Source organism: Pristis pectinata, chromosome 33 (genome assembly GCF_009764475.1).
Source record: "Pristis pectinata isolate sPriPec2 chromosome 33, sPriPec2.1.pri, whole genome shotgun sequence".
Classification (NCBI taxonomy): Eukaryota; Metazoa; Chordata; class Chondrichthyes; order Rhinopristiformes; family Pristidae; genus Pristis; species Pristis pectinata.
In genome coordinates this window covers 9,592,514-9,614,725 of record NC_067437.1, presented here as the reverse complement: position 1 = coordinate 9,614,725, position 22,212 = coordinate 9,592,514, and the positions used below count along the sequence as shown (strand labels likewise).

General features: G+C 44.4%; 1 protein-coding gene across 4 annotated transcripts in view; it reads left to right on the top strand.

Moving 5' to 3' along the window:
* Positions 1-22,212, top strand: part of scaf1 (SR-related CTD-associated factor 1) — a 35,387-nt gene that overhangs the window by 3,838 nt on the left and 9,337 nt on the right. For all 4 annotated transcript variants that reach the window (XM_052043172.1, XM_052043175.1, XM_052043173.1 and 1 more), the window contains 7 exons: positions 5,037-5,163; positions 8,304-8,425; positions 9,415-9,490; positions 10,825-10,952; positions 11,538-11,674; positions 13,411-13,547; positions 14,569-18,618. In XM_052043172.1, the coding sequence (XP_051899132.1) occupies positions 5,070-5,163; positions 8,304-8,425; positions 9,415-9,490; positions 10,825-10,952; positions 11,538-11,674; positions 13,411-13,547; positions 14,569-18,618 (4,744 nt within the window). In that variant the 5' untranslated portion in view covers positions 5,037-5,069. The remainder of the gene's footprint in view (positions 1-5,036; positions 5,164-8,303; positions 8,426-9,414; positions 9,491-10,824; positions 10,953-11,537; positions 11,675-13,410; positions 13,548-14,568; positions 18,619-22,212) is intronic.

Here is a 22,212-nt window from a genome sequence, read left to right as displayed (position 1 = left end):
ACCACCATCACATGCATGGTCCAGTCCTGATCTCACCCAGCTAGGGGTATATTTTCCAAGATGGAATTCACTGGGTGGCCTTTAGAACCAAGTGCTGAGACTGATGCTTAATATTTCCCTCCTTTCCTTACCCTTTCCTGTGGAGGGGTGAACCCTACTGAGGGGGAATGCAGACCATTTGGAGGAAGATTTATATTTCAGACCGTTCAGAATTCTTTGCTTGGCACCCCTTTATAATTTGCACTGGCACAAAATCCTTGTCCTTTCTCTTTCTCCCCCACTACCACCTTGTACACCTCAAGCTTTTTCTGTACTTTTATCTTGTGATGCCTTGTTGATGTTACTACACTTTTCTCCCTGAGCTCGATCTGCTGTGATGCCACGTTATATTTGCAGTGAATGATCCTAAGAATGTGGGGAAATAGGCCAAGATGTGACGAATAACTTCTCTTGATGTGCAAACTTCTCTTGCAAGGTGACACAGTAGGTGATAAAGTACTTGAAATGAAGCTAATTGTGAGGAGCTGGTTCTATCCCTTCAATCTCCCCCCTCTCCAACAGACTATCTTCTGACATTTTACTGCAGTGACAGTTTTGCAGATTGAAACCCAGACCAAGAGCATTGATGTGATAGTGGGCATGCAGCCTTTTTTTTAGCTAATCATGTTAGACGGTAGGTACATGGTTGGAGCTCTGGTTGCTTCTCCTTTTGTGTCCCACTGTTTCCCCCTCTTCCCCCCCCCCAGATTAGGCTGCTCAAAGAGAGAGCACAGACCAAACCCTGAGACCTTCCTGATCTGTGTCAGTAAACACACCTAGTGGTACCGTTAACAAGTGAGCCAGAACTAGGAAGTGCGTCTCATTGCTCTGGTGGCTGGTGGTGACATTTATTTTAAACTGCGCTCACAGCTGTAGGGTGAGCTTTTGTGATCAGAAGGGGCTGAGGGAAGATGAAATAGCAGCTTTTGCTCTGATGTAGCCTGATCTACCCTTCTGGGTAAAGACTGGAATTGCCAGTGCTTCTCCATCACCCTTCCCACCCACCAGCTCCTGTGGCATGGGCTTCACAGGCACTGTGTTGATTTTAAGGTGCAGATGCAATACACTCAAGGGATTTTTTTTTACTCAAATATTGCCAAGTTGAAGGAAGCTGATGGGCTACTGTATTCAGATTAGATTAATAATGCAGCAGTGTGTGTTTAAAACTCTACACTGAGAGTTATTTTTAAGCAGTGAAATTAAATTGTGAATGTCTCTGGGTCAGACAGATGTTTCCAGATAGTGAGACCAAGAAGCCATAAATATAAGACAGTCACTGATAAATCCAACAAAGAATTCAGAAGAAAGTTCTGCACCCAACCGTGTCAGGGATGTGGAACTTAGTCCTTTTGGGAGTAATTGCAGTCAATCACACACTTAAAGGGAAGTTGGATAAACATGTGAGACCGAAAAGAAAGGACATGTTGATAGGTGAGTTGAAATCAAAACTGATGTGGAGTAGATGGGCATAATGTCCTGCTTCACTGCTGTTGTTTCACTGCAATTTTCTGTCATTTGTCGTGAGTTTTTTTCAATTATTTATCTAGCTTTCGTTTTTTCCATTTTCTCCTGCCCTCTCTGGAAGAGGTGACTGCACAGCCGGCAGTGGATTCTGATGCCTCAGCCAAATGAACATCTTCCACCTGTGACCTGATACAGCTATTTGACCACAAGGAACATCACAGTGTAGCCTGCTGCTACCTACACTGGATTCCCCAGACACATTTTTCGAGCTGTTCTATTTGCTTCCTATTCTATTGATGTTGAGGCCAGCTGCAATACCTGAATTCCTGCCAGAGCTGAAATAAGCTAACTGTTCACAGATCAAATGTCTGGCCTTCTTGATTCAAGTGTTTCTGTGTCACCTGTCTGGCCATCGGTGGACCTTGGTTGTAATTACTCCTTTTTGCAAAAGGATCTGACTCTCTGCTGACAGACTTGTTTTGATCATGGAGCATTCTTTATTTTGGATCATGGGATTGTAACCATTTGCTGTTCACTTCTATTCCTTTAGAGGACTCATGCAGGTAGCTTCTGACAGGTTGCTGAATGGTATAGTCAATTGCTTTGAGTCTAATTGACCCAGCAGTAATGTCACCTTGCCAAGACACACTGCTGATATGACTTGTCCTGTGAAAGTGTAATATTGTCATGATGTGACTGACCAACTCCATGACAATGCAGCATTACTGTGTGGCTGACTGTAATAGTCTTTCCTCTGGTCTAGTTCTATCTCTTAATGAGTCTATTTTGCTCCTGGGTACATATTAGTTTTTTCGGTCCTCTGTTAGTGACCTGAACTTATGAAGAGCTTCTGAAGCCTCTGTTCAATGATATACTCATTGTGTCAGGTGATGTTTGAGAGTACAGGTATGTTCCTGTGCAAAGCAGCCCTACCAGAGTTTAAAATTTCCCTGCTACGTTGTATTGAGTTAAATAATAGCTCTATTTCCTATAGCTGAGGGACTGTACTGCTGGAAGTTTGCTGTCCTAATCCTTACTCTTAACTTTCATTACACTTCAGAGACTCGTGCTCGGAACTACATGGGATTTACTGATGCTCCACTGGTTTTATGATCTCCATAGCTGATAACATCTTTTTAGTCCAGAATTTAGCTAATTAAGTTTATTTAAATTCTTCAGTTGCCAGGGTGGGACTTGAACTTGTGTCTCCAGGCATCAGTCCAGGCCACTAGATTGGGAGTACAATAATGTAACCACAATGTAACAGTTCTGCAGTTAATGGTATAGGTGGACAAGCCTTGATAACCCTAGTGAGATCATACCTTAAACATTGAGACACAAAGAAAACAATGAGGTCAGTGGTGGTAATGGGAGGTTTGTAGATCTGGATGCTTTGATGTGAGGATTAACCCACTAGTATGATTAGACCTTTGCAATCCTACAAATATACATTAATTGACCGGAAAAAAAATAAACAAGTGGAAAAGTTAGAGGCTTAACTCAAAGGAGAGGGTACAGCTTAAGTGTACAACAGCTTGCATTTATAAAGCACCTTTAACATTGTGAAAAAAAATGACTCAAGTTGTTTCACAGGAATGTTATCAAATAAAATTTAATCCCAACCTGCATGAAGTATTAGTGTGGGTGATTGAGAGGTTGGTCAAGGGGTGGGTGCTTAAGGGTGGAGAGAGGCAGTGATTTATAGAAGCCATTCTGGAGCTTGGGTCCAAGCAGCTGGATGTACAGATACCAATGATTGCAATCAGTGTTGTCAGAATTAAAGGAGCACAGAGATCTTGGAGCATTGTAAACCATAGAGGGATTTGAAAGTAAGAATGAGACATTTAAAATTGAGATATTGCAGTTCCAGGAGCCAAAGTAAGTTAACCGAAGCTATAGAAATGTCTTGAGGAAAGATTATCATATAGCTTGTGGTAATTACTCACTCTGTGGTGATGGGATGGGTAAGGTTACATGTTCAAACTGCTGAAAGGAAAATTTAGGACTGGCATCAGGAATTTCTTAATACTGTATGATTAACATTAATAAGTGAAGGTAATAACTTCAGTAACTTAAGAGCTGAATGCACAAAAAAAGAAGAGCTGAACAATTTTTCCAGATGGTTAATTTATCTATCCCATCCAACCTGTGAAGCAGGAATGATGATGACGCTGATGTTGTCCATTGGACACCAGATTTGTGGTTAGATCCTTGATAATTTATTTATTTTTCATGCTTTAGGTCACTAACTGAGCTCCCTGAACCCATGTTACCTGCTTCCCAGAACTCGGCCAATGCAAAGTGTTTGCATTTCAAGTCATTACAACTAATAAAATACAGTATGAAATCAGGACACTGTAGACTATAGGGATACACAGCATTTTTGAGCAGAGTATTTTACCACAGATAACAATGAGATTATGACCAGTTGTACTGTGTTAGATGGTTTCTTGAGTTATAAATATCAACCAGGACACTAGAAAACTCCCCTGCTCATGGGATATTTTATGTCAATCAGACATGAAAGATCTGCGGTAGTGCAGTCTCCATTAGTATTGGCACTGTCATATTTGATCTTGTATTTCATGTGGGTTTCAATGGATGTGGACATCTGAAAGAAAGCCACCTTCTTGCTGTTAACAATGTGGTAGATAATTCCTAAATCATTGCACCAGGACTCATTCATATTAACAAATTGAGGTAAATGCAAATTAATAGGAATGTGGATTTCAACTTTCCACGTGGCCCAAGTAGAGAAAACACAGGGATGTTCCTAAGGTTAGGGTGCCAATGCTCATTCTGTACTCCTTACCAGAAATCATCAGTGGCAGCAAAAGACCACTGCTGCATTACAGAGCTGAACATGTACTGGGGGCCTCAAAGCTGACATATTACAGTTGTGACATAGAGTAAGTCCAATAAACATAACTGTCAACAACAATGTTGCTGCATGACTTAAGTAAAGATCAATAACCTTTGATTGTCTGAATTATGCAAAATAACCAGCAGTAGAGTTTTAAACATGGTTCATCTAAAATTAAGTTTTGTGTGGAGAGAGCAGCTTCACCTGTTTAATGATTGAGTGAAGTATTTGTGATAATGGTTTGTAATGTAAGACAATAAGTTGTGAGTACCACCCAAGAAGCAGTCTGGCGCACCCTCGAGTGTATTGGTTTAACTTTTTTGAAATGTCTACAATTTATTAGTACTTCGATAATGTAAAAGGATTTGAAGTCCTTTTACTATTATGCCGTCACATTTATATTCTCTGACTCATAGTGAACAGTGCTGAAGAGATCTGATAATTTTTCTTAATCTTAAAAAGCTGAGTGATTTTGAACAATACTCAAAAACTGGCAAGGATTTTCCAAACTGTCCAATCCAAGTGATGCACATGTTCAGCTCTGTAATTGATTCAAGCCTGTATTTACTTGACAGTTAGAATTTGTTGCCCAGAAGGGACATGTCCCAGTGCAACACCATATTCCTCATTCCATGGCATCCTTTCAACTGCCTACTTACTGTCTCTTCAGTTTTGCCAGCGCTGCCACTGCTGATCCAGAATTATGGAAGAAGATGAAAACCAGGATCCACAGCAGAACGAGACTCCAGGGGATGAACCAGGATTGGATCAGTGCACTGAATCACAGAGAGAAAGAGGTACCATGGAACAATCATTTCCTTTATCTCAGCATTTCCTTCAACACCCTGGATAGATCCACCAATGCAGCTCTCCACTTGTATCTTATTCAAGTGGGAACTCTGTAATAGATAAACTAGCTGTCAGTGTTGAGAGATGAGAGGAGCTTTCAGCCCCTCAGCCAGATGATTAATTTGGATCATACCTTTAACTCCATCTGCCCATCTCTGTTCCCGTAACCATTAAAATACTTCCCTGTCACATATATGTCATTCTGAAATGTTCAATCAATCCCCAGCCAGCACAGCTATTTTGGATTGGCGGTAGGAGTTCCAAATAGTCACTTTATTTTGCATAAAACTATGTTTCTTCGCCTACAGAATGAAGGCAGGTAGATGGTATAAAGTTACAGATTAGCTGTGACCTAATTGAATGGTGATGCAGGTTTCAAGGGCTCAGCGGCCAACTCTTGTGTCTTTAGTACAGAATTTGATTCCATCCTACGTGAAGTAAAGTGGAAGGAGGCTCATGTAGAACGTGGACCTAGTAGTCTGAATGGTCTGTTTCCTTGCCATAAATTCCATGGTGTATAAAGAACTTCCCCCTTTTTCAAACTTGTGGCTCTGTAAAATTCAAGCAAAGCATGTCAACAGAACCTAAGCATCAACTAAACAAGTACCTGGACTCTACAGGTCTGGATTGTCAGGAGCTGCATGTGAGACGCTTCTGGCTTAATGGCCACGTGCCATTCAGACCAGATGGTTCGATTCTGTTGGTGCTGAATTTGCTGATTTTATCCCTTATTTATTTCTGGGATGGGGATGTCACTGTCAAGGCCAGCTTTTATTGCCCACTTCCAGTAGTGGTGCTGAGCCATCTTCTATAACTGGTGCAGTTTTTGTCGTGAAGAGACTCCCATAGTGGTGTAAGTTAAGGATGATCAGGATGTAGATCCAGCAATAATGAAGCTAATCTCCAAGTCAAGCTAGGTTTGAATGCCTCAACGAGTTTTGTCATCCACAGCAAGTGTGGGTGGGTGGACAGGAGTTGGTAGGGAAATCAGCTGATATTCCTGCTCCTGTTCTTAAAAAAAAACTCCAGTTGTCTCCGTATCAGGCAGTGCAGTGAGGAAATTTTCTATGGAGTAGCAACCAAATTTCTGGAGGAACTTAGCAGGTTAAGCAGCATCTGTGGAGGGAAATGACGACAATTCCTTTCCCCCCAACAAATGCCACTGAGTTCCAACAGCAGGTTGTCTGTTGCTCCAGATTCCAGTCTCTGCAGCCTCTTGTGTCTCCATTTCTATGGAGTAGTTGTCATCTCAGACCATGTAGTTTAATTGTTTAGTTGAGAACCCAGCTGGAACACCTGCCTTCTCTTCCTCTGATTGTTTTCTGAGATCTGTGCAAATGTTTGCAGCCTATGCTTGGAATTAACAAGTTCTTCCCAATTGATCTTGTCTTGACTGCTTTTTTTCCCCCAGTATTAGTTCTGTTCTCTCCCATAGAGCTAGAGTCTTCACTCCCAATTTTTGAACAGAAAAGGAAGCAATATCAGTCTCACTGTTGCAATAAACTTGCATTTAGGAAGCACCTGTAATGTTCCAAAGCATTTCACAGGAGGACTAATGAGGGAAGACTTGCATTTCTATGATGTCTTTTACTTCCATTTCAGAACCTTCCTTTGCAGGCAGTGAAGTACTTTGGAAGGGTAGTCACTGTTGTAATATAGGAAAAGTTGAAGCCAGTTTTCACATTGCAAGAATGCGCTGTCAAGGGTGGCAGTGGAAGCAGATACAATAATTGTGGTTTTTAGATAGGCACATGAATATACTGGGAATGGAGGGATATGGATCATGTGTAGACAGAAGGGATTAGTTTAATTTGGCATCATGCTTGCACAGACATCGTGGGCAGTAGGACCTGTTCCTGTGCTGTACTGTTCTTAAAAAAAAATCCCACAAGCAGCATCATGATGATGATTGAAGACCTGAGCTCTATGGATTACTTCATTGATTTTTTTAAACTTTATTTATACAGCACTGTAACAGGCCCTTCCGGCCCAACAAGCCCGAGCCGCCCAATTACACCCATGTTAACCAACTAATCCCTACGTCTTTGGAATGTGGGAGGAAACCAGAGCACCCGGAGGAAACTCACGCAGTCTCGGGGAGCACATACAAACTCCTTACAGACAGCGGTGGGAATTGAACTGTGATTGCTGGCGCTGTAACAGTGTTGCGCTAACCGCTATGCTACCGTACTGTTCTTTGAAATAATGCAGTGAGGTATTTTCTGTTCACCTGAGGGCGCAGGTGGGAGCTCAGTTTAAAATCTCATCCAAAAGACAGCTACTGCAATTGTGCAGCACACCTTCAGTCCTGCATTGGAGTGTTGGCCTGAATTCTTGTGCTCTGATCTTTGGAGTGAGATTCAAGCCCACAATCTTGTGACTTGGAGGCAACAGTGCTGCCAGCTGAGTCACGACTGATGCTAATTATGTGGGGTAGGTACTGATTTCAGAAAAAAATGTTACCTCCTGGGTGGTGAGAATATGCAACTCCCACCACGTAGGGTAGGTAAATAAAACAAGTACTTTTAATGGGAGCTAAATAAGCACAACAGGGAGAAAGCAGTAGAAGGATATGCTGAAGGGAGAAGACGTAGAGAGCACAGAGTAGTGGACGAGCTTTATTGAATGACCTGTTTCTATAACAAAAAGAAAACACTGAAAATGCTCAGTCAGACAGCATCTGTGGAGTTAACATTTCAGGTTGGTGACCTTTCATCAATGATCATTTCCAGTATTTCTTGTTTTTACTTCAGATTGCCAGCTCCTGCAATATTTTTGCGCATGTATTGTCCTGAACCTCACTTCATGCACTATCTAATACTCCCTGGTACATTTTACAAAAAAAGGGTTAAGTTTATACTTCATCTCTATATTCTATAACTTGCCTAACACACCTTCTTTATTAAAAAAAGATTCTCCTGGATTGGTTTTGCTCACCCATCTTTTGCTGGCCAGCAGTTTTTGTAATGAAATGTTTAAAAATGAATAGGAAAAATAGGGGACTTGAGTTATTTCAACATGACCATCATCAAATTCTGACTTTGGTGTGAATTATTCTAAAACCAAGCATTGTTTCCATGTTTTGCAGGCGCTGAGCAGGTACGCCTGATCCCACAGCCGCTGGGGCGGAGCATGCACAGTAATCGACCTGAGTGCAACACACCCACTCAAGCCAACTGCAGTGATTCACCATGCGGACAGCAAGTTAAGGTAACATTTGGCTTTGTCCTGACATGCAGCAGGCAATGGACAGATGGCTTGACTTCTCCCTTAGTTTTAGTTGGTCAGTTTACTGAGTAGCAGTAAACTGCCAGTCTAGTTTTCGATTTTTGCTTTGTACTTAATTAGCCATTCTCAGTCCAGGAGATTAAAATGGGCTCAACCCCAATGGCACTGTTTTGACAAGCAGCCAGGGGAGTTTACATTTCAGGTTATTGAAAGGTTGTTTCCAATATTCCTAATTTTACTTCTGATTTTTACCCACAATATTCTGCTTTGATATTCTGATTATCTCTGCTCACTACTATCCTTCAGTTAATGTCTCAGGTTTCTACCCGCGCTTTGATATTCTGATCGTCCCACCTCAATGCTGTCCTTCAGGTAATGTTGTTAAAGTAGGTCATCTTGTAATTAAAACATTGCTGTTTGTGGAACTTTCTTAACCTTTTATAACTCTGAGTCCTCCAAAAGCCCTTTACAATGAAGTTCTCTTTTACGTATATTCAATGTTTTGACATGACAAATGCATAGTCAATGTGCACAAACAGCACTAAAGTAATGATCAGGTAAACTGCTCTGGGTGTTAACTGGGGAATGAATATTGACCAGATCTCCAGGGTGAAAATAGTGCCATAGGTTTTTAATGTGACCAATTGAAGGGGCAGTTCAGGCCTCAGTTGAAAGACGGCACCTCCTGGAGTACACTGTGCTCTTAATAGTTGACAAGGACCATCAGGCTAGAGTTTTCAAGCCTCTGGGGTAGGACTTGAACCTGGTTTTGGGTTAAAAGTGCTCCCACTCAAGCTATGACTGACACTGAAGTCCATTCACAGTAATATCAGGCACTGTGAAGCGAAGTGGGTTGAAGGGAAGAATCCTACCGTGCAGAATGACGGTGGCATCTTTGCTTTATGGATGAATGTAAACAACCTGACACCATCACTCCAGCCTCTGCTAATCAAAACTTGTTTACATTGCAGAACTCTCTCCAGCGCTTAAGAGGTATGAACATGGCCACTCGCGAACCAAATGACTGTGGGAAGATGTGCCAGAGAGGTATGTGTCAATGTCGTTTTAGAAATAGTGCAAATGAGTACAAGTGTTGGAAAATCTACTTCTAAGATGGGATCTGGATATTATGTTACTCTCATTTCACACCACAGTGGATCTCTGTGACCCAACCCTGAGCAAGCCCAGTTAAATTGGGTGCATGCATAGGAACTGTAGAAAGTCAGTGTCTTCAAGAGAGAGGGAGACGATTGGTGGAAAGATGGGGAAGTTCACAGCCAATGCAATACAAAAGGGCTACCTTTGACAGTGGTTAATGGTCTCATTTTTAAAGCCTCCTTGTGCAAATTTGCCATTTTCTTTCATTCATGGAATATGTTTCTGCTGTAGACTTCCAGCCTTTGTGTAGCATTGTAGAGGTAGCTGTATCACATCCACAAACCTTCCATGCATACGTGGACATCATGGACTTGAAGCCACTGCACAGATCTGCAGTATCACTGTTGTGCAACTGTTTGGGTTTCATTGGAGAATGATAATATTCACTTGTAAACATCCTGCATTTGGTGACAGAAAACTGACATTCGATGCCCTCCAAGCTCACTATATAGGGACATATGCAAATAATTGCATGGTATTTGCGTACAGAAACCTGACCCTGATCATCTCCCCCATCAACATGTCCCATTATTCATTCCTTTCTTACCCCAATATTTTATCTAGCATCTCCTTAAGCACATCAATGTCCTTGTCTCAGCTACTAGCTGTGATTGCAGGACCCATATTCGTACCGCTCTCTGGCTAGAGATTTTTCTCCTAATTCCCTCATCAGCAATCAGCAACCTGTGGCTACTAGATTTAGACTCAGGAGGAAATGAATGAAATTGGAGGACTTGCTGAATCTAACTCCAGTGGGGACTATTAAGGGGTGAATATAGGAAAAGGTGGCTAAACAAAATCCCTTATTTTTATATTTCACTGTGGAAAGAGATTTGAGAAGCTGTACTCCCTGGAAAAGTGAAGGTCAGGACAGAATTAGTAGGTGTTCAAAATTATGAATAATTTTGATGAAGTAAATAAGAATAAATTTGTTCTGTCAGACTGGACAATAACCAGCAAATGCAGGTGTAAAATCCCAAAAAACAGAAAATGACTTTTAATTACTATAATGAGTCAGAAAAGGCGGTGGAAGCACAGAAAAATATCAACCTTCAAAAGACAATTGGATAGATAGTCGAAAGGGAAAGTTTACAGTACTATGGGGAAAAAAAAGAGAAACTGGCAGCTCTCTCATGGAGCTGGTATAAGCTGAGTGCACTGGGTGCCTTGTGGTGTGTGCTTTGAGAAACTATGATTCCTTTTTGTGGCCCTTGTTCCACTAGATTCCAGGAAGAAGAAACAGATTAGAAGACGGAAGGTGTGCATGCCAGTGGAATCCAATGTCGCCACCAGAAACTCACCAGAGGCTGCTGTGCCCAGTCTCCATGGTATTCCTGGAAATGGGAACCCGGTAAGATTCTTCAACGGACCCTTTGAAGATCAATTAGGGTTGATTGAATCCTTTTCTGTGAAAGATCTAAGAACAGGAGGACTGTCTATCCAGTTTTCCAGCTACCGTTCTGCCAGTTGGAAAATACGACAGTCGTGGAGTTGTTCACTAATCACAGCACTCAGATTCCACCAGTGAATCCACAGCAGACCCAGACCTGTGTGCTGGGCACCTAAGCCGCCTGCTCCTTTGAAGCCACTCTGTATAGCAAATTGCTGATACAGGTCCTCCCCAGGTTACAGCAGGGTGCTGCTCCTGTGAACTGTTCGTAACCCAGATAGTTCACGAGTCAGAAATGCGGCTACAAACTGAGTTCCCACGTGGCAGAAGATGCCTGCAGCTCCGCAACAGCTGGCAAAATCTATCTTGCCAGTCTCCCAAACGCTCGCTTATGTGTATGGGCTGTACATACGTCGGGTTTCATAACTTGAGGAGGACCTGAATCCCATTATTTCCCCCTAGAAATCATTCCCCTTGGCTTTTGAATGAAGCAACACTGACCTCTTCCACTGATCACCTTTCTTCTCTGTATTTCCTCCTCCAAAGGAGAAAGAAGTGGTGTCCGTTCTACTGTCCCATCTCACCAGCGCGCTACAACATATCGGATCCACGTACGGAGCCACCCTGCGGACACGGCTGAATCCAGAGCCGGAATCTGTGGCAGATCTGGGCCCCTCTTATTTGTAAGAATATTTTCTTTCTGAATCTTGTTGAATTAGATGTCTCTGTCTTCTACCCATCCTCTACAATGTATTTCAGTCTTCTTCAGATGATTAAGTTAAAAACATGCATTTGTGTAACCCATTTCAGAACCTCACATTGTGCCAAGCTCGCCTCAACCAGTGAGTGCTTCAGCAGTGGATGCACTGCTGTGATGTAGGAATAGCCACAGCCAGTTACTGCACAGTAGGCTCCCACAACCAGCAGTTTTGGGACTTTTTTTTCTTGGTGATGTTGATTAAGAGATAAATAACAGTTTAGATGAGAGAACAGTTTAATTAGGAACTTCTTATTGTGCAGGATTCCCGGCACTGAATTTTGGAGTCATGTCCCTGGACTGTGATTTGAACCTACTGTCTGATCCAGCTCTAAGACAGCTGGCGCACTGGAAGACGCTGGCTGGGGGAGGTAGAATGAAGAATAAGAATGGGACACCACTTAGATTGTGCACTGACCTTCATGCTTGGGGCCTTGGGTTAGAGTCATATAGCCTACTGTGTCCATACTGACCATTAATACCCACCTATATTGATCTCATTTACCAGCTCTTAGTCTGATGCTTTCAGTGCTTTGGTTATTCAAGTGCTCATTCAGATACTTAAATATTGTGAGAGTATCTCCCTCAACCACCCACTCAAAGTTGATCATTGGTCTTTTGCTTTTATGTGAAGGAGATTGTTCAGCCTCATTCTAGTTCCAAATAGGCATGACTCCCACAAGAAAAAAATAAATCATCTCCAACTTTGTAAAATGCTCGATGGCTTCTTGCAGCATTGTTGTCAAACAAAAATTTGATAGGAAATCAAACGAGGAGTAATTGGGGCAGGTTGGTTTTAAAGAGAGCCTTAAAGGAGGAAATAGAGGTACGAAGGTTTATGGGGGGGGATTTCCAGACTCAGGTTCTCGGCAGCAGAAGTTATGGCTGAAAGTGGTAGAGCAACTTAAATAGGTGTGCATAAAAAGCCACATTTGGAAGAGTTTAAATCACTCAAAGGGTTCTGGGCTGGAGTAGATATGGAAATTGGGAGAGGCATGACATATGGAGTGGTTTGAATACTCAGCTTCCCTTTAGCACAGAGACTGGCCATTTTATTACAGATCTTTAGCCTGTGAGAAGAACAACTAGATGAGTTGACAGGATAGAGGAGGCAGAAACCATTTCCCCTGGGGGAAGTCCAAAACAAAGATGCAGATCTTGAAATCAAAGCCCAGTCATTCAGGAATAACGTCTGCTAGCAGTTCTTTACACGAGGAGGAGTGTAAATGTGGAACTCTGTGGATAGGAAAGACTGTTGGGTCTAGGTTCCAACTGAAAATGTCAGAATAAGATTGAGGGATTTTCTTTGGAAGAGCATAATAATGACAATAGAGCCAAAACAGATAGATGCATTATGGTGTCGATCAGATGTAATTGCTTGGCAGAGCAGGGTTTGTGAGACTGAGTGGTCACCTTCTACTCCTGTAGCCTTGATGTCTGGCCCAGCTCAGTGCTGGGTGATACCCCAGTCCTGTCCATCATGAGGAAATTGTTTTCCATCATTTCCCAGCAGGAAAAGTGATGCAAGGTCAAGAACTGCTTGTCTGCGGGTGAACATGATTGGTAAGGTTAACGTAACTTGCTTTCGTGTGGTTGAGGTCAGCTCTAGGAAAAACTCAATACGTTGTGTTTCTTCGATGTCTGTGTTGATGTCTTGTCTAGTGGCAGGTTGGAGTCAGAAAACACAGAAGAGACAACAGATTTGCAAGAAGATGGTGTTTCCAGTCTTGGCATCTGCTTTGTCCGTCATCCCAGGTTTACTGTTAAGAAAGATCAGACCTGGCGATATAACAAGTCAGGTGGGAGAATGTTCCTTCTTTTGTCTGTGTGTGAGACTCTCTATCTTACTCTCACATTTCCTCTCGCTCGCTCAGTACATTACTGCAGTCAAGGTTTCAATGTTCAGTGTACAGTCAGATACTTGCTGCACTATAATACTCTACAGCAAGCACCGTACTCCATCTTCTTTGCACCATCCCTCACCTCTTTCTCTGAGAGAGTGTAATCTGTTCATTTTTTTATATGATTAAGGTCGTCCTGAGCAGACTTCAAATGCCTGACAGATGTATGATTGTCATTGCTTATATAAAAAGAACATTCCAATATCTGTTCCACATATTTTTCAGGGAGTTTACTTGGGTACTTACTCTGGCTAAACACATGTGGGAGACTATGGAAAGGGATTTTTATTTATTAAATTATGTTTCCCATTGTACAATCATATTGTAGAAGTAAACCAAGTAATCTTAAGAAAAATCTCAGTTCAATTCCTGGTCTATGTACAATTAGCTGCTTTCAGTTTAGCAGTGTAGCTAGGGATTTGACAATAAAGTGCACTGTCTGGTTCCTGCATCAGGTGAGACTCATTTGCTCTATTGCTCTTCAAGATTAACTAACTTGTCACTTATAGGAGAGTCCAGAGCTAGGGGATATTGTTTTAGGGTAAGGTGTCAGCTACTTAAGGTTGAAATTCTTGCTGGCGTTGTAAACCTTTGGTGAGACCTATAGAATTTAAGACTACGGGGAAATCAAGTTTTAAGGGAATCGATCAGAAAAGTGAAATTGAAATCAAAGATCAGATTAGCAGTAATCCTGTTGAACGCCACAGTTGGTATGAGGGTCCATGTGACCCACTCCTCCCGTTTTTATCACTGTCTGGGGTCATATGGGAAGAGCTAAGACTTTGGATAATAACCTTTATAAACAGACATGGATCAATCTGTTAAGGGGGTGGATAGAAGGGATAGAATAAGATTGAGGAAAGGTAAACCTACCACATAATTAGGATTGGTGTTAAATTTTCTTTGTTTCTCCATGCAGTGTCCACTGGCTTTCCATCTCCATCGCAGAGGGTACCATCTCACAGCACCGTAAGGGAAGCTTTACCTTACAGGGATTGCTTATGCAATGGTGGACTGTCTAACAAAAGAAACAGTGGAGACCGTTCCATGGAATCCCACGGCATCAAAAAGACAAATGATGGATTGGGTTTGTTGGATTCGTATGTTTTGTCACCAGCATCCTTGGACTGTTTGAGGCAAGGGTTGTTGAGAAACATGGGCAGTCTGGAGCAGACAGAGACTTTGGGGGACTCGAGAACGAGCAGCCCCTATACAAGGACAGAGAAGAGTAGCCAGCAAGTGACTACAGACTTCAAAGCACCAGTTTTCTCCCCTGACGTAGACTTGACAATGAAAAGAAGGCTGGATCCATTGGGAGTAGATCTCAATTGTCTATCACAGAGAAGCAACAGGCTTGGTGTGCTTGTGAACCCAAGCACAGATCAAAAGCCGATGGCCAATTCCCCCTTAAAAAGGCTTGTAGGTACTGCCCAGGACTTGCATCCCTCTGAAGGAGTCAGTTGGGGCCTGGTCCTTGGCAACGGCAGTGGTATTTCAAATGGTCAGCAACGGCCATTGAATGGAGGTGGATGCTCCAACTCAGGGAACCAACCCAGCTCCTCAAGCATGTCTCAAACGTGTCCTGAAAAGACAGAGTCCAGCTCAGTCCCTTGCCACCAGAACGTCACTAATCGGATTAGTTGTTCTGACAGTCGATTGAGGCCTGAAGCCTATGACCCATTCAATCCAACTGATGAAGAAAATATTAATGGAGAGTTTATAGGTGGTGACTTTTCTCCGAAAGAAAGGACAGGCTTGGACGATGAGGAGGAGGAACCTGAGGAAGAAGACGAGGAGAAGTATGACCCTTTTGACCCGACAGGTTCCATTGCAAGTTCAAACAATTTGAGCCCAATGGGAGACGATTCAGAAGGTGAGCTGAAAATTGTTAGCGATGCCGGACTAACTGAGGAGGAGGAGGAGGAGGATTGCATGAGCCCCGAGTACGAGATAGAACCGTCTCCAGAATCGACGACGTGCGTGTCGTCAGATGTGGAGTTACAAGCCGACGGTGGACACGTGGTCAAGTCAAATCTAGAGCCTGACCTGTACAGTTCTCCTGAATACAGAGACGTAGAACCCGAGTCCCAGAACAGTTTTACGCAAGGGTTAAGCTCCACAATTGAACCTGATTCGAAACTCCAGAGTGAGGCTCAGCTTGACTCAATCTCTCAACCAGACACCGACTCAGTTGACTCAGAAAATGATGCTCGTTCCCAGAATGAACTGATGATAGACGAAACAGCCAATGCAATGCTTGAAGGGGAAGAGGCAGTGTCATCTCCAACTGGGATGGTTTTTAGCTTAGTGCATAATCCTGATCCAAAGATGCAAGTGGAATCTGAGGCATTGAATGTCACTGAGAAACAGGCCCACTCCTTGGAAGAGGGTGACCTCTGGAAAAGTGAACAAGGGAAGGAACCAAGCCTCAAAGCAAAGGCAAGCGCTGGTCCCACAGAGACATCCAAACATGAAGCAGCTTCGGATTTGCAGAATGCTCCCAGGTATCCGAAGGACTCTGAAAGGACAGTGTCCGAGACGGTGGGAGCTCGGGAATCCCAGAGCCGGTCTGCGGAAAAGATGAGCTCAAGTGGTCGGGTGGGATCAAAGTCGGCATCGAAGCAGCGGTCGAGAGCTGAAGCAGTGCGGAAGGATAAATCTGGCAGCAAGGTGCACTCAAAGGCGGAGCACAAAAGCAAGTCCTCTTCTACTGCCAGGTATCACCACAAGTCCCACCGTACCGTCGAGAGAAAAGACAACCTTGTCTTCACGGTGAACGTTTCCAAGTGGCCGGAAGATGCACATAAATACGAAGATTCTGAAATAGAAGAAGGCGAGATTGTGCAGCAGGACGAAGAGAACTTCAGCCCCGCCAGGACCTTCCGCACTCGGGGGCGAATTTTTGAGCGCCTGAGAGGGGTTGAAGGAGATGATTTTATTTCTCTCCACGCCGACTCTGACGAGGGGGCGTTGCAGATCGACCTGGGTGAAAACTCGACGGAGGGTGGACGGAAGAAGTTGGACCGCAGGAGAAAGGTGTCAAATCAGCAGAGAGAGAAGCTGCCCAAACACTCTAGGTCACCGGCAGAATCCAAAGGCCAGTCCGGGTCCCACTCGGAGTCCAGCTCCCGCAGCCGGAAAAAACGCAAGAGGGAACACAAGAAGACCCGATCGAAGGACCGGAAACGATCCAGATCCCAGTCACGTGAGCGCAAAAGGTCCACGTCCCGAACCAGATTGCGAATCCATCACAAAAAGTCCCGGTCGAGATCCAGGTCCTGGGAGCGAAGGAGGTCGAGTTCTCGATCGCGCCATAAGGTATCCCGGTCCCGCACCCATTCTAGAGAGCACCGAAGGTCTAGATCTTGGTCACCTTCCATCAGCACCAGCGTATCTGCTTTGGGGTCCATGAGAGCTTCGGCTGAGAGGTGGAAGGGCCGCCAGCCCCAGTCGAGGGAGAGCGCATCGTTCCACCGTTCTCGGTCGAGCAGCAAGTCCAGGAAAGAAAGGCGTAAGAAGGAAAAGCATCGGGAGTTGGAAGCCACAAAGCGCCGGAGGCATTCAAGGTCAAGATCCAAAGAGAGGTCCCAGAGGGAGAAGAGACAGCCCAGCCCTTCCCCTAGAAGGTCAAAAGAAAAGAACGAGAAAGAGAAAGACAGGAGTAGAGAGAGAAACCCTGTGAGTGAAAAGAAACACGAGAAGACTGTAAAGGGAAGGCGGGACAGTAGAATAGTGGTTCCTCCTTCGATTCAGGAACTGAATGATGATGACATTCTGATTAAAGCTCGCTCTATCACCAGAACCATTACTGTGAATCCAGGGGAGACTATGGAAGACCCAGAAGACTCAATGGAGGTGGCAGCCCTTTCCCCAAACCGAGAAGGCATGTATGACTCGGATGAGTTGGGCTTTGAGAACAGCTTCTCCGATGCAGAGCCTGCTGACCACTTGCAGGAGGGCAGGGTCCCTGGGAAAGGGCCAGACGGCAAGAACGAGAGGAGAAACGTTCACGAGAAAAGCCACCGAGTGGGAGAACCTGGTGCTAAACTGGCCAAAGTCAAGGACCGGAAGAGAGCTCACCCGGAAGAGAAGCCTGCCAAGGAGAAGCGAAGGAAAAAGCTGACCGACGGGCCAAAGGGGGCAGTTGCGGCAGACAGCTTGAAGGCGGAGAAGAAGGCAAAAGAACATTTAATTGGTGGCCAGTCTACCAAGAAAGTTAAGGCACCGTCCAAGGAAAGCAAGCAACAGGTGCCACGGAAAGTTAAACTCCAGTCAAAAGTAGCCGTCCTCATCCGAGACGGAGTGAGCTGTGCTGCCTCGATGAAGGAGGACCGAGGGAAGGGGGGAGGTTTGATCGGCGTGAAGTTCAGCCGGGACAGGGAGAGCAGGTCTCCGTTCATGAAGACTGAGGAGAAGATCCACGACTCGAAGCCCAGCAGGCACCGAGCCGAGAGCTCGGACAACAAAAGCGCCCCCTTGCGGGTGGCAAAGGGGAAGGCCGCAGTGAAACCACGGTCGGCGGCGAAGAAGGCTAAGGTGGCTGGCGGGAAGGCCAAGAGCTCCGGGAAGAAGAAGAAGGAAGCCAAGCCCAAAACCACCCTGAAGAAGGCCGCCTCTGACAGCGGCAGCAGCAGCAAAGACTCCAGCCCCTTCAGGATCAAGGAAGAGCTGCTGTGGTCTTCCTCAGAGAAATCTGATGACAAGGTGAACCTCCCGAGCCCCGTCAAGGATGCGGTGGAGCAGGGACTCTCGCCCCTCTCGCAGATCTCCGAAAGCACCTCCCAGCCCCTGGAGCCGGCCTTTGTGCCAAAGGAGCCCCCACAGCACCAGCCCCCTCCACCGCCCCCTCCACAGCAACCGAAGGATTACCACGAGCACACTGACACTTCAAAAGTCAACGGAGACAAACCAAGAACACTGAGCAAACCATTGTCGTGGGACCTCCAGACTGGAGGAGGAATGTTAGCACGTAAGTAGTCTTAGCAAGAAGCATAAGTAAGCTTTTGTCTGTGCATCACACAATCCTAAATAACAATTGGGTATAATTATTCTCATAAGGCCTGAATGGTGAGCAAACCTTCCTGGTTGTATAATATATTTGAGACTGGAACTGAATCTAGTACTAGAAGAGCTTCTTAAGATAAGACAGTAACTCTACCTGCTCTCCCCAAAAGGCTGGGAAAATATTTAACAGTCAAAGGCAGCTTCTACTCAATGCCATGCTTTAGGTGTGAGTTTCAATGGCCATTCCAAACCAATTCTGATCCTTGGTCATACTTACAATTGTATCGTGACTGGGAAGAGGGAACTAGGGTTGATCTCTCTTCCCAATACTGTGCAATGAGGCTGGTCACGACATCACCTCTCCCCTGGCTTGGACTAGATCCAAAATAGAACCACCCCTGTTGGCTGTGAACCACACAGGTCTGTGTGTATCCATTGTAGGGGTTCATGGCAACACTTAATATTTTTGACATCTCTCTGAGGAACGATTCGCAGCAGCTTGCTTATTCTTGAATACAACACGTCATCCAAGCTTATTTAATCAACAGCGATAAAATACATGGAAAGCCATATGTAACTTCAGTGAATATGTGCCCAACAAGTCAGAGATATGGGTACCACCATCTGTTTATTTGTGGAAGGCAGCTGAATGAGCAAAGGCCAACATCTGTTGAAAATGCTGATTAACTGCAGCGTTACCTTGTCAGGTTGAACTCTTTGAGTGGAAGCAGAGCTCGTTTCTTTAAGTCTCTTGGAGTCGAGGTGGGACCTTTTCTACTATTTGCCTCGTAGTTGGATAATTCCCAGCTGGACTAAGACTAGCTTGTGTAATGTCATCTGCTTCATGTTTTACTGCTGCTCAGTGTTATCTTTGGGTATGGCATGACTTCCATGCAGTTTAATGCTCACTTTTAAAATGGGCTGCCGCTTCTAATGTAAGATTGGAACTTTTGATCACCTGGTATGATGGACAAACCTGTATTGGATGAACTCTAGATTCAAAACAGTAAGCACCTTTTTTTTAGTGCGAGAGATCTGACATCCGTAAGCAACCCGATTTTCGACGTATTGGGATCTTTGTATAAGTGCTTGTGTGCTTATGCTGCATCATTTGTAAGGGAGAGTCCAGTTTGTTCACCCACCATGAATTCACTCCTCTTCCTCTAGCCTCCAGAAAATAAAACTACTTATATTCTGTTGCTTGTTCCATGGAATCGTTGAATGGTCCAGTACAGGAGGAGGCTATTTACACCAGCCAATGAGAGATGTTCCTATTAGCCTCAGTTTTTTTTTTCTTTTCCTCATAGTCCTATAATTAGTTTTCCTTCCTGTTTATCCAAATCCCATTTAAGCAGGAAATGCCCCAATTAGGCTGCTGTGCAATGAACTCCCCACTGGGAACCTGACTTTTCAATCAGTGAGAAGCTGGTGCTTAAATTCCACTAAACTGGTGTCGAAACAGGCTTTGCTGCCAGACCTTTGTCCACAATATAATTCTGCTTGTTAGATCTGTTGCATGTGGTAACCTAGTAGTTACTGGACGAGCAGCTAGAGTTCTGGACTGTTAGTTCTATTATGACAGCTGGGGAATTTAAGATTCTGTTAATTAAATATGGATTTTTGTTTAATAAAGAGAAATCTTGTCTTGGTTATGGTGTAATATCCTTCAGGGAGGGAAATCTACTATCCGTACCTGATGTGTAACTCCATTCCCATCAGTGTAGTTGACTCTTAAATGATTCAGATCGTAAGAAATAAGAGTGGGAAGGGCCAGCAAAGATTGCTCCATCATACATCATGATCATGGCTGATCTTCCACCTCAGCCATTTTCTTGCGCTATTCCCCATTTCACTTACTTCCCTTAATATCCAGAAGTCGATTGATAATCAATTTTGAATGGTGTAATGACTCCTCAGTTGGAATTGGTTTATTATTGTCATGTACTGAGGTGCAGTGAAAAACTTTGTTCTGCATGCCATCCATACAGATCATTCCATTAGAACAGTGCATTGAGTTAGTACAAGGGAAAACTATAACAGAATGCAGAATAAAGCGTTACAGTTACGGAAAAAGTGCAGTGCAGACAGACAATAAGATGAAGGCCATAGCAAGGTAGATAGTGTGAGGTCAAGATCCATCTTATCGTATGACGGGACTGTTCAATAGTTTTATAACAATGGGATAGAAGCTATCCTTGAGCCTGGTGGTAGGTGCTTTCAGGCTTTTGTATCTTCTGCCCAGTGGGAGGGGGGGAGAAGAGAGCATGTCCGAGGTGGGTGGGGTCTTTGATTATGTTGACTGCTTTACCAAGGCAGTGGGAAGTGTAGACAGAGTCCCTGGAGGGGAGGCTGGTTTCCATGATATGCTGAGCTGTGTCCACAACTCTTTGCAGTTTCTTGCAGGCTCGGGGCAGGGCAGTTGCCGTACCAAGCCATGATGCTTCCGGATAGGATACTTTCCATGGTGCATTGATAAAAATTGGTGAGGGTCGACAGGGACATGCCAAATTTCTTTAGGTTCCCTGAGAAAGTAGAGGCACTGGTGTGCTTTCTTGGCCATGACATCTACGTGGTTGGACCAGGACAGGCTGTTGGTGATGTTCACATGTAGGAACTTGAAGCTCTCAACCCTCTCGACCCAGCACTGTTGATGTAAACAGGAGCATGTGCACCGCCCCCCCCCCCCCCTTCCTGAAGTCAATGACCAGCTCTTTTGTTTTGCTCACGTTGAGGTAATGGTTGTTGTTGTGACACCATATCACTAGGCTCTCTCTATCTCCTTCCTACACTCCGACTCATTGTTATTTGAAACTTGGTCCACTACAGTGGTGTCACCTGCAAACTTGTAGATGGAGTTAGAGCAGAATCTGACCACACAGTGTATAGGGAGTAGAGTAGGGGGCTGAGGAAGCAGCCTTGTGGGGCACCAGTGTTGAGAGTAATCATGCCGAAGGTGTTGCTGCCCATCCTTTCTGATTGTGGTCTGTTGGTTAGAAAGTCGAGGATCCAGTTGCAAAGGGAGGTGTTGAGTCCCATCGAGGAGTTTGGAGATGAATTTGCTTGGAATTATAGTATTGAAGGTAGAGCTGTAATCAATAAACAACAGTCTAACATGGGTGTCTCTACTGTCCAGATGCTCCAGAGTATAGGGCCAGGGAGATGGTGTCCGCCGTCAACCTGTTTTGACAGTAGGCAAATTGCAGTGGGTTGAGGTTGTCTGGGAGGCTGGAGTTGATATGTGTCATGACCACCCTCTCGAAGCACTTCATGATGGCGGACGTCAGAGCCACCAGCCGTTAGTCATTAAGGCACGTTACCTTATTGTTCTTAGATACTGGGATGATAGTGGTCTTTTTGAAGCAGGTGGGAACCTCAGATTGAAGTAGGGAGAGGTTAAAAATGTTTGCAAATACTCCTGCCAGCTGATCTGTGCAGGATCTGAGGAGACGGCCAGGGACACCATCTGGGCCAGATGATTTCTGGGTTAACTCCCCGGAAGACTGATCTGATGTCCTCAAAGGTGACTGTGGGTTCAGGTGCACTAGAGGCCGATGGGTGG